Source organism: Leptidea sinapis, chromosome 1 (genome assembly GCF_905404315.1).
Source record: "Leptidea sinapis chromosome 1, ilLepSina1.1, whole genome shotgun sequence".
Lineage (NCBI taxonomy): Eukaryota > Metazoa > Arthropoda > Insecta > Lepidoptera > Pieridae > Leptidea > Leptidea sinapis.
In genome coordinates, this window is record NC_066265.1 from 31,785,020 (window position 1) to 31,798,882 (window position 13,863).

Here is a 13,863-nt window from a genome sequence, read left to right on the forward strand (position 1 = left end):
ATTTCATGTTGGTAAGAAGAAGGTACTACAATATATATTGATAATTATAGTTACAAGATCCCACTGCTATTTTCTGCAGGCAATTTTTAATACTTAATAGAAATTTTATATTTACTATTTACGGTAATCCATGGTTGCCAGTTACAAAAATGCAGCAATTGCCGAGGTTGCCATGATTTCAAGGGATTCTCGCTCCAGTTCAGTATGATCAACTGTATGTTTTTAATGAATTTTACGTAACTTTAAAGGAAATTATGTAAAGAATTGGCAAAATATTGGTTTATTGTTGGTAATTAGTAATAGTCATCTGTTTTTTATTTTTTATTTTAATATAAAATTAAGGTTTTATATTTTCTATTTACGATAAGCCATAGTTGCCGGTTAAAAAATGGCCGCAAGCAGAGGTTGCGATGATGTCAATAAACGATTCTAATTATCCAGGTAGAGTGAGCTGTAGAGCTATTTTATATTAGCTATTTTTGATGCGCCCTGTATAATCAATTAAGCTGACCCATTTATTTCTTAAGAAATTGAGGTAATTCTAAATTTATGCCTTATATATCGCCCTATTAAAATATCTCGCTATAAATTTTAAATAGGATAGGTGATAAACTGCAACATCTTTTATGTACTGTCTTGGATCTTTTCCGAAATAATATTAAATCATGGAAAATGTACGTTTTTATGGAAAAGGAAGACAAACGAGCGTACGGGTCACCTGGTTAAAACTGATCACCGTCACCCACATTCTCTTGCAACACCAGAGGAATCACAGGAGCGTTGACAGCCTTTAAGAAAGGTGTACGCGCGATTTTTGAAGGTAGGTCATTCCACAGCTTTGTAGTACGTGGAAAAAAGCTCCTTGAAAACCGCACTGTGGAGGACCGCCAGATCCAGACAGTGGGGATGATATCCTAATTTGTGGCGTGTCGTGCGAAGGTGGAGTTCGGCGGCAGGAATCAGGTGAAACAGCTCTTCGGAACCTCCCCGTGATAAGTACGTGGAGTAATAAATAGTAATTGAACTAAAAGAATAATTTTATCAGCTTATCGTTGAAATCTTTAAAATATGCATAACAATTAAAGTCACGTATAAAAGTAAACCCACATATAATCACGTTCTAAAATTGATCATTACACTATCGACATACCAAAGTCGAATGACGTGATCGTAATACCCCTGAATGACTGAACTGAAATTATTGAATCACCATTTAGTAGTTATATGACGTCATATAATAAATATCTCATTCAATTATACGTATTATATGACAGATGTATCACACAATGACGCAGACAAGAATTTTCCTCATATAACTAAGTAAATTAATTACCTACTAAATGAAAACTGTATTTAAATTTTGTGCAAAACAAAATGATACTGTGTGTATAGTAAATGGTATTTTTTTAATCAAAATAAGGGACGAGACGAGCAGCTGATGGTAATTGATACGCTCTACCCATTACAATGCAGTGCGGCCGCACAGGGTTTTTGAAAAACTAAAAAATTCTGGGTGGCACTACAATTGTGCTCGTCACCTTGTGACATAAGATGTTTAAGTCTCATTTGCCCAGTAATTTCACTAGCTACGGCGCCCTTCAGTCCGAAACACAGTAATGCTTACACATTACTGCTTGACGGCTGAAATAAGCGCCGTTACCTACCCGTAACCTAGCCGGCATCCTGTGCAAAGGAGCCTCCCACTGGTAGCTGGTATAGTGATATTATCATAATATAGATAATTGTTACTTAGTACGGTGCCTGTTTGTCAGCGGCCTGTTATCTCATAAGCCGTAATAGTCTAACTGAAATTTTGAGTGGTGTTTTTTTTTAATTTATTAACGGCTTTGGGTTTGTGTTAATTCCGATAAGTTTCACTAAATCGCTTCGAGTTTATAATAATGAAAAGGTATATTAATAATGAATATACCTATTCATTATACCATATTATAATTAATATGGTAAAAATTGTTACAATTTATACCATTATTTTACATTTATTATAATAAAGTTTTCAAATGCCGGCTCAAATATTAGTACCTACCTGGTAACAAAGTTAATAAGTTATAATATTAGTATACCTATTAGTCGTTTTGTAGCAGCCGTAATTCATAGGTACTAATAGATTTTTTCATGCTTAAATATATATTACTACGAAATATCTTGTTTGATTGCTTTTATCTATTTATTTTATTTCTTAGTAACAAATTACACATTATAGATATCAAAATTCTTGTAGGTAGGTACATAAACTTATATATATACATATAGGTACTTAACATACTTATTACACAACAAAAAAGGATTCTGTTTTTAAGCAAATACCTACGTAGTAGGTATTGTCTTTTATTAACGCGAATGTTACAAGTTTTTAAAATAAAATACCTTTTAAAGGATTAAAACGCGTATTGTAACTGTAACTGATTTTTTACTTAAGTTTTTTTGCGTAAAAGTTACATTTCTATTATTATTTTATTTAACCCGACATTTCATGACCTTTTCAGGGGAACTGCGGGTGACAGGAGTGGATATACCTACCTAGTATTTGTCATAGTTGTCATTGTGAAGTTTAGAGTCATTCAGGCCTCGGAAGTGGTATTTGCTGTACCCCCTGAAAACCTGCTCTGAAAAGGTCACGAAACCTCCGGTTGGATAAAATATGTAACAACAAAAATGTAACTTTCACGCAAAAAACCTAATGTAAAAACACAGTAATAATTACACGCGTTTTAAAGTTTTTTACACAGCCTTACGATAGTAGGTACCTACCCAATGACCCGTTTCGAACTTTCCATTTCCAGTACTCAGGAAAACTAGCAGATAGTTATTATTGTATTGAGTACTGACTACTGACTATTGGACCGTGAGGTGCGAACGGAAATGAGATACGTTAGGGGGGCGAAACCTAGCTGACAACTTCAGCGAACCGTGGGGCGTAGGCCGTAGACAGACCACATAGTACATACCACTGAAGGTACTGCAAAAGATCAAAGAACAGATAGATAAAGAATATTCACATACTTACATCGAACTCGTGATTCGTGAATGAAAATGAAGATCGGTTAGTATTATAAAAACTCACAACGAAAAAGGTAAACCTGTTGCTCTGTAATTTATGTACAGCCTACTCGCGCTTGGTTATTTAAACATTTAAATGAAGCTGGTTACATATTGTAACATGGTAACTAGGTAAAATTTTTGACTGTCTACCAACAGAACTTACTGGTGAACTAAACTTGAAATATTTGAACAAAACGATGTAATATAGGGCTACTTCGAATTATAATGATATTTATATCTGACTCATAGTTTCATTTACGCCCTAGCCACTATTCAACGAGCAACATTCCGTCACATTCTACTGGGCACCAGGCCAGTGGCCACGTAGTTCCAACTTCCAAAGCCTCGGCATGGGTTTACTATTCGCTGAGCATTTAAACGTATCAAAACCGGTTCTCCCGCCCTTTATCCAAAACTCACCGCAACAACCAAGTTGAAGAAAAACAGCACATATTTCACAAAACTCGTTCCACACCCCATTTTGAACACAATAAGACTACACAAAACTTCACAAGTTGAGGTCACTCACAAATTTACTTGATTAAAAACAAATGGCGGAACAGTACTACTCGCGCGTCTTGGCGTACACGACTAAATGAAAATAAACGAGAGATCGCGATGGCGACGCCTGCCCTTCCCGCGACCCCGCGCTATGATTACTCCGTGACCCCTCATTCAACTATCTCGCTCTCTCGCTTTTTCTCGCACATAATATTGTAAGCTTCGTGTACTTCTATCTCGTTCTGAGATCTCATCTCGCTAGTAGTAGGTAGGCCGTGGCCTACGCATCTCAACTTCTCAAGATTAAAGTCAATTTTGGAATTCTTTTAACACAGCTGAATCATCATCATGAGCTCCGATTGCTGTCAGATGAGAGATTAAGGTTCACTGTATAGTAAAGGTGAGGTGATTTCTTCTAGCTCAATTAACGCTAGTGATTCGCCATCTCAGATTAAAATATGAATACTTACTAATCTAGAATAAAATAGCTGGTATACTAGTTTGTTGTCCAATTATGATTTGAATTGTAATAATGCCAATGATAATTGATATTTAATACTATAATATCATTGAATAATGCGTGCGTAGTATACTTAATAGGTTCCTTCCTAATAACATATTTATTTTGTAAATATTCATAAGAGATTTATAAATAATTATAGAGAAATACTTTTGAGAAGTCTATTCAAAATAAAAATAAAACTTTAAAAAATAACTTTACTTACAGATTGATATTGGAAATCATATTTTATTATAAAATTTAAACACAAACCGCTTAAGTCTATAATTATTATTTTCATTCGTTTACGATAAACTCAAATCAACTGAACTGTGAAAGACGAAGTGATTCATGATGGAAGGTGTAGGTCATAGGCATAATATGTTAAGGTTTTGTGTGTAATGGTTGAAATATGACGATGATTTTTTTTAAATGGAAAAGGAGGACAAACGAGGTCACCTGGTGTTAAATGATCACAGGAGCCCACATTCTCTTGCAACACTAGAGGAGAATCACAGGAGCGTTGCCGGCCTTTAAAGAAGGTGTTCGCGCTTTTTTTGAAGGTACTTATGGCGCATCGACCCGGAAACACCGCACTAGGAAGCTCATTCCAGAGTTGGTTGTACCTGGAAGAAAGTTCCTTAAAGACCACACTGTGGAGAAACGCCAGACATCCAGATGGTGGCGATCGTATTCTAATTTGTGGCGTGTCTTGCGAAGTTGGAATACAGCGGCAAGAATTAGTTGAAACAGCTCTTCGGAACACTCCCCATGATAGATGCGGTAGAAGACACACAATGACGCGACGTCTCTTCGCAACGCCAGGTGATTGAGCCGTTCACAGAGATCTGGATCCCCCAAATTCGGGCAGCTCTGCATTCCACGCGTTCAAATGGTTCGAGCTGATACTGGGGTGCGCCAGACCAGTAATGACAACAATACTCCACATGTCGGTCGGAACTGCTCTTTGTAGAGCGCGAGAATGTGGATTGTATTGAAATAGTGCCGTGCTTTATTTATGACGCCCAGCTTCTTCGAAGCCAACTTGGCTTTGCCCTCCAGATGACTGTGATTTTCGCAATCGCTCGAGATTTCGAGACCCAGTATTCCGATACTAGGCCAGGCTTGTCGAAGAGCGGTACGACAAATGGGGTAAGCAAGGCTGGGAGCTTTCATCAAGAACACTGGCTTATCCCTTTGAGATACAACAAAACAATGTATGGTGGGATTCTTTCTTTTTTATACGTGTACAGAAACTTCTGGAATGGTATATATTATGTCCTTCTTTAAACTAAAAATTACTAAACCTGTTCTAATTAAAAATTTAAATATAATGTGCTATTTGGAAAGCTATTTAGACCGATTCAGTACTCTAAAAATACTGTAAGTGAACTGAACTACTATAGCTAATATACATATGATCTAAAAGATGAACTAAAATATTATAAGCGAACAGAAAATATATTAAATCTAGTGGCAACCATGACAGTAATACTTAAAACGTAAGTAATAACAAGTCACAATATTACCAGTCTGTCAACCAGAGCTAAATACCATATTGGCAACACTTTCCCGTCATTCTTCAACTCACTTTCATATTGTAAAAACTAGGGTTGCCATATTACCACACTCAACTTATGTACAGTACATGAGTTGGGTGGATATCTGTAGAGAAAGTTTTAGTGGTTGGCATTTAATCATTGTCGAAATTGAATTCAACATTGTAGAGAGATTTTCTTACAGCAGTTATGTTATATTAATATATCGGTGAAAAAGGTTTTTAGCAGTTTACTCATTACAATTTTTCAAAGAATGTACTACTGTACATCCTGTACTAGATATGTGTCATTTTGTTCGATGATTGCCATCTTGTAGTAGTGACATTCTGTTGCTGTAGAAATATTGGGACTTCTGATCGTAACAATACACTTCCACTCCCACAATAAACACCACCACTTTATTGCGAGTTAACCCAGAATTTACCACCATTAAGCTTGCAAATAATCATCGTTACTTCTTCATAAAACATTTAAGTTAAAATTTAAAAGTTAAATCTCATTAAACCGACCCCTAATATATACCTATTTAAAACAAGATAACTGATTAACATCCTGTCACAAATAATTGTGATCGACGTAATATATATATCTAATGTGAAATTTCATCCCTTAATTATCCACCCTTAGTTGTGGTATTCTATAATAAAGTTATAGTCGGACTATCCTTGAGACACGCCTTAAAAGAATCAGAATAACCTACCTATACACGAAATTTTTTTTGGAAGAGACCTAATATATCATATAGGTACTATGTAGCATATCATATGCTATGTAGTATCATAATATGTACCATTAAGGAAAGGTAATAAAATGTCATTATATATAATTATATCTTTTATTTCTTAAATTTCTTATAAAATCGTATATATATAAGTTTCTAAGTATATTATATAATGTATATAAATTAGTCACAGGTAAAACGACATAATCTGAGTTTTGTCTAATTAATCAAATTAAATTTATTTTACTTAATAAATATCACTCTATATAATGATGTATAAAATAAAACTTAAATATATCTATTAAAGTATTAAAATTAATTAAAAACAAATAGTATTGACCGCGTGCAACGCAGAGCAGCTCGAATTGTCGGGGACCCAGTGCTCTGTGAACGGCTGGATCACTTGGCGTTGCGTTGAGACGTCGCTTCATTGTGTGTCTTCTACCGCATTTATCACGGGGAGTGTTCCGAAGAGCTGTTTAACCTGATTCCTGCCGCCGAATTCCACCTTCGCACGACACGCCACAAGTTAGGATATCATCCTCACCATCTGGATGTGTGGCGGTCCTCCACAGTGCGGTTTACAAGGAGCTTTCTTCCACGTACTACAAAGCTGTGGAATGAGCTTCCTTGTGCGGTGTTTCCGGGACGATACGACATGGGTATCTTCAAAAAAAGCGCGTACACCTTCCTTAAAGGCCGGCAACGCTCCTGTGATTCCTCTGGTGTTGCAAGAGATTGTGGGCGGCGGTGATCACTTAACAACAGGTGACCCGTACGCTCGTTTGTCCTCCTATTCCATAAAAAAAATAGTATTTCATGAAGATCGCAGTCGGCAGGTAAGGCCCATGAAGCAGGCAACGGTACCTCTCTGTATGGCAAAACTTATCCTCTGACTTTCCTCTGACAGAGGTACGTACCAGACCTTGGGTCGCCTGTCAAATCGGTTAGACGCTGGGCTTGGACTTTGACATAAATAATAGACATATTATTAATTGCCCGAATAGTAAGCCATAGATTATACAAATCACTAAAGTCACTAATTTGTTCTTTACCATACGAAATTGGCACTTATGGTGAATTTTTTTAATTACCATTCATTTCGGTATTCAATCATTACCATCATCTAATTCTAGAGTCTCTGTATGTTACAAGACAAAATAAATGGTAGACGATTTTCTGGGTTGGATTTCTTTGGTTGCAAGTGGCATCAATTAGTCGGTCAAACAAAATATGTCAGTAAATTATAAATATTTAAGTTGTATGTTTGGATGTTACGCTATCAGTGGAATAGCTGAAAGGATCTCGGTCAAATCAAATTATTTTATTCATGTAGATCAAGGAAATGACACTTTTGTATTTCAAACGCTTTCTTTTTTACAATTACCACCACTTTGGAAAAGGTTGAGTTTTAACGGGAAGAAGTGGCAAGAAACTCTTTGCCACTTTTTTAAAACAAGATCAACATCGTTTTACAAATCATTTCAATTACAATAGGTATATACCAAATTGATGCAACAAAAATACTCAAACGTCAAATACAAAAACATAAAAAAAGTAAATGTAAATTAATAAGTAAAAAAACAAGAGTTATTGAGTAAAGTAGAAGCATCAATCCACACACATTGTAAATAAATAAAGGCATTATGCAAGCATTTTATAAGCGATTATAAAAAAATATAATAACTTTAATTAAAAAAAAACTTGACGCACTCTTCCTGCTAACAACATATATATATATATAGGTTAATTGCACATCATATAGGTTTTAATATAGCCTAGAATCTTTTCTTTTGGATAGATTAGTTTTTGTTTTTCACAGAGCAAGGCTCAACATGATATTTGGTCACCATAATATATCGTAATAGAATCAAATATTTCAAGCGAACGAAGTCGCGCACAACAGTTAGTAAGTCGTGAAAGGTAAGCTGATATAGGGTATGTTCCGATATGCACTGCGAGCACTGCACAGTGCTATCACTGTAGAAAAATTCGTTCCGTTATAGACTGCCAGTATACTGCCGCAGTACCCTAGGGTTACTACCTATATGACGTCATAAATCGCCGCCATATTCTACTGTGAGCACTGGCGTTTTCGAGGTAAGGTACTCGCAGTACTTTGATCACGTGATCAGTCAAAACCACTCGAGTGCCTAACGTTTTATAAACAATACCTACAGTTTAATCCCAAATATTTTTAATTTGACAGTACTCCAACAACAGTTTTTTTTAATGAACTAGAAAACTTTAATACACTCATTTGAATGCTGTGTCAAAAAATGCGGCTGACAGTATACGGGATTGCGTTCTGTTTTAAATAGTAACCAGTATAACTGGCTATAAAGGAACGGCTTCACAGTATACTAAATTGATGTCACACTGTACAGTGGGCGCAGTGCATATCGGAACATACCTATAAGCATGGCCGCTTTGAGCAGGTAAGGTTTATTACGCAGGTATTACGAACCTTTATCTGTTTCAAGTTTATGATATTGAGATCTCTTATAAGAACCTTTTCAATTGGGTTAATATTTATACGAATCGGATAATGAATAGCAAGGAATTGAGTGTTCATAATGATGAATGTATTTAATATTCCACATAATTAAGTTTTTAATGTAATTTAGTAAATTATTCTAATTTCTAATGTATAATCTATGGATGATAAATATATTATCTAATGGACACGCTATATTGTAATCAATTTTACATTGCATGTACGCCGTAATTGTTACATATACTAGATCAATACATTACAACTGCAACAATCTAATATACATATAAAATTCTCATGTCGCGGTGTTTGTAGTTAAACTCCTTCGAAACGGCTTGACCGATTCTCATGAAATTTTGAGTGCATATTGGGTAGGTCTGAGAATCGGACCACATCTATTTTTCATCCCCCTAAATGTTAAGAGCGGTTCACACGAATTTTATTTTTTTATTATTTTTGACATTTTTTTTTAATTGGTTTCATTATGAGTCAGCATTAAAAAATACATACAACTTCAAATTTTCACCCATCTACGATCAACAGTTACTTTTGTATCGCGATTTTAATATCGGCAATACAACGTTTGTTGGGTCAGCTAGTACCAATATAAAAGTGTGTGTTATGTGGCAGTACATAATTAATAATTAAAAAAAAGAAAGATTTGGGTCACTAGGAGGACAGAAAGCGACCTCTGTCCAATTTATTTACGGCCGTTTTTAATAACCTATCTACCCTTTATCTTACGGATACATTTCTGTCACCGTTCAGTGACAAAATCTTCAATAGTTATGTCCAATATACTTATACAGCCGTTTTCAATAACCTATCTATTCTTAGTTTAACTTACTAGAGGTAAGACAAATCTATTCTTTTACGCTTACTTTCATTTCAATAACCTATCGGCATAAAGCATTGAACTACAACTATATTGGACATATCTATGGATAGATAAGATTCTGTCATAAAACGGTGACAGATATGTATCCGTAACTAGAGATACGTTATTGAAAACGGCCGTTCGAGTTGGCCAATGTTATCTGTCAATAGGTTATTGAAATGTAAGTAAGCGTTAAAGGATAGATTTTGTCTACCTCTAGTAAGTTAAACTAAGGATAGATAGGTTATTGAAAACGGCCGTTAATTGATTCACTCAAGTTACTAACTCGAGTATTGATACTTGTACTCATACATATTTTTTGGCAATTATTTTTTATTTATGGAAAAGGAGGACAAACGAGCGAACGGGTCACCTGGTGTTAAGTGATCACCGCCGCCCACATTCTCTTGCAACACCAGAGGAGTCAGCTAGAGGCACCCATGTCGTATCGCCCCGGAAACACTGCAGATGGAAGCTCGACCCACAGCTTTGTGGTATGTGGAAGAAAACTCCTTGAAAAACGCAATTTAATTTATAAAATCAGAAAGCAAAGGCCTATTGTTAATTAATTTTATAACAATAGTAATTTATTTAATCGTTAGTTAATTCGTTTTTAATATCCATTTCCTGCTATCAATTAATATTTACAATCAAGTGTAATATTATAATATACAACCAATTAGAAGGTCGTTTGTATTGATTACTCTATGAACTTGTTATAATTAATATGAACGTGACGAGCAAGATGTTCTCATTATTAGTGACACGCCGTGCCTATTACAATGCAGCGCCGCTCAGGATTGGGAACTTACGCTTGTTTGTAAGAACTGTAGTCGTAGTAATGGGGTTACTATCAGTTTGGTTAAGCTGTTTAATAATAAAAATAATATCAGATACGAAATAGGAAAATAAAATCAGATTAAAAAGATTAATGATGTAAAATAATACATGTATTATAATATTGAGGAATAAACTCTGGTTTTTCGAGTTATAAACAATATTCGTAGTTGTAGATTTGTATGATAATGACTACTTTAATACAAATAATATATTTTTCATTTCTCATACTCGGAAAGTATTATTGTTTTGATCTGATTATTGGGTAGAAAATGCTGCTTCCCTCCACAGAGAGGGAAAAACTCATACAAATTACTTCCCACCCAGGGGCCGGAATGAACTTTAAAAATAGAAATGCTGCGGCCATGTGACTTTCTAAACAGCCAGTGTGAACTTAGCACAAACTTCTTTGAGCGGAATAAGCCGTAACAATTACGCGGTGAGTTCCAAATTTAAAATTCAAAAAGTCGACATAAATTGTCCTAATTTGACAATTAATTTTAAATAGGTACTACTAATATTATTACATATTATCTATGAATAGTTTAGATAAACAAATAGTTTAATTTTCCTCATATTCGAAATGAAAAGTAGAGTGTCTAAATACCTCGGGAATTGATTCTTTCGACCCTCGGTTAACAATCTACTATTCAGATACAGATTCAGATACTCTAACAAATCGTTTTTATTTTATATAAGAGGGGTAAACTTGCTCACGTGAATGAACGTGGTGGTAAACGCCCATGTACAACCACAGCACCAGTGGTCAAGAGATGCGTTGCCGATCTTTAAGTTGGAAGTATACTCTTAGCTTGAAGATAACCCCCTAAGTCGTATGGGTTCGGGTAAACCGCAGAAAGTCATTGATTCCACATAGTGTTCGCAAACCGCCGGGTAGTGAATACCATAACAAATAACAAACCCAAAAGATCCTTATGTGGGCTACATAACGAGTCCTGCATATTATCTAAAAGATATTTTGCTAGTTTAAGCGTGATTTTAGTTTTTTAAACAGTATTTAATTTGTACTTAGTTTCAAAACAGTATAATATAACAAGATCATATTCATTGGTACATAATATATATTTTGATACATTGCTGGACTAAAAGACAATGATATCTCGTATCTAATGTAAGGCCGAAGTTATCATGAATATGTTTATTCTTGATAGATACTCAACTACTACTTTTACCATTGTTTGGTTAAGGTGTTAAAATGTGCCATTTCTATTAAATTAATTATAAAAAACTAGCTGACCCAGCAAACGCTGTATTGCCGATATTAAAATCGCGATACAAAAGTAACTGTTGATCGTAGATGGGTGAAAATTGTATGTATTTTTTAATGCTGACTCATAATCAAACAAATTAAAAAAAAAATAAAAAAAAATTTAAAAAAAAATCGTGTGGACCACCCTTAACATTTAGGGGGATGAAAAATAGATGTTGTCCGATTCTTAGACCTACTCAATTTCATGAGAATTGGTCAAGCCGCTTCGGAGAAGTTCAATGTTTAACACGATGACACGAGAATTTTATATATTAGGTACTTATTGTAATCTCTGAACAATGCACACTTAATAGGAGAATGAACACTTAGAAAATGATTGACTTAGAAGGAGTTTATATTTATACAGTTATTATAATTAATCTACTAATCCACACAAGCCCAGTAAAATCATTTTTTTATATTTATACAACTCTCATTCATTTTTGTTGTTTGTCTGAGTAATTGTAGGTATGTATGTACACACAATAGAATCAAGAACATCCTTGTCACACCAAATAAATGCTGTTAATATGTTTATCTACACCCATGCTTTAAATCCTCTATTAAAGATTCTGAAACAGTTAGCTTGTTGCCAACATTAAAACACCCAATGTTCTAATAACCATTACATCATCCAAAAGAGTGTTGTAATGTTGTACTGAATTTCATAACAACACTCCTATGCTTTTTTTCGATCTCTCCATGCGCAAAGGGTTTCAACAGCCACATTCTTATTACTCAATGCGTGGTATCTGTATGAATTTCAAAAAAAGAACATTTTCGTTACGCGCGTACCATTCTCTCAGAACGTCGCGGTCGCGCGCTGTAAAAAAAGTAGGTTATTCGAATCCCCGCCATTTTTCTTAGATATTTTTATTGTTTTGTTTACAAAAAGTGAGCGACTCAAGTTTTGACAGCACACCGCCAGATATTTTAAACGCTGCAAAAGAACATAATATTCAAGTGAATTTTAATTATTGCACTATACAAAACGTAAATTACTAGTAAAATAAATAACTCTTTCTTTAATACTTAGTTTATTTGTATATAATTAGTAATGGATGATATTAGGTTACTACTAGGACTGGCTGTTTTAATGTTAGCCGTAAGCTATTTTTTTCAGAATCTTTTAGAGCATTCAAACTCTGGGTGTAGATAAAGTCTTGTATGCAACTGTTGATAATTAGTACTTATTACGCAACAGTTGCATAAATAACTATAAATAGACTTCCTTGTCATTTAGCTATCAAAAAACCAAATAAAGGTTTCTTATCGACGCTGGAGCTATGATGGGTACGATTGACATTGAGCGATACGCAGCTTACCTTGTGCCTGTTTATGTGGAAGAAGGGTGCACAGAATAAGTAAAACAGAGGCTTCAGATACTTGATCCTAGAGAGCTTCATTTGGAAGCCTATAGAATTATCTGGAATAGCTAGCTGTTCTTATTGAGCAGTTGTTAACCTCAAATATTAAGGAAGTAACATTTAGTTTTAATTTTGGAATGGTAAGGGAATAATTTCGCACGAATTGTTTTATAATGCATAACATTTTATATTACATAATTCAACTTACAAATTATATTTTTGTTGATATATTACATAGTTTATAATTATCACAAAAGACTCAAGTCCCTCCGTCTTATGAATTTTCGATCAAGTCACGTGTCCTGACACGGGTTTAACATTTTATTCCCATCCCAAGAAAAGTGCTCAACGCCGCTAAAGAAGTTTCCAAAAGTTTTACCACTTGATAATAACCAGATAGAAGCAGCCGAATATATTATGCTTTTACAACAGGATACCAGAAAATGTGCAAATTAAATGTGTTATGAAATTCAAAAGAATTGTTAAACGTTTATGTGGTAACATTACGGCTCCTATGCAAAGGATGCCGGCTAAATTATGGGTACCACAACAGCGCCTATTTCTGCCGGGAAGCAGTAATGTGTAAGCATTACTGTGATTCGGTCTGAAGGACGCCGTAGCTAGTGAAATTATCTGGGGAAATGAGACTTAATATCTTGTCTTGTCAGTTGTAGTGCC

General features: G+C 34.8%; 1 protein-coding gene across 2 annotated transcripts in view; it reads right to left on the bottom strand.

Moving 5' to 3' along the window:
- LOC126965835 (CD63 antigen-like) overlaps window positions 1-3,668 on the bottom strand; it is a 44,229-nt gene extending 40,561 nt beyond the window's left edge. For both annotated transcript variants that reach the window (XM_050809708.1, XM_050809630.1), the window contains exon 1: window positions 3,481-3,668. In XM_050809708.1, the coding sequence (XP_050665665.1) occupies window positions 3,481-3,540 (60 nt within the window). In that variant the 5' untranslated portion in view covers window positions 3,541-3,668. The remainder of the gene's footprint in view (window positions 1-3,480) is intronic.
- Between the last annotated feature and the right edge of the window lie 10,195 nt (window positions 3,669-13,863).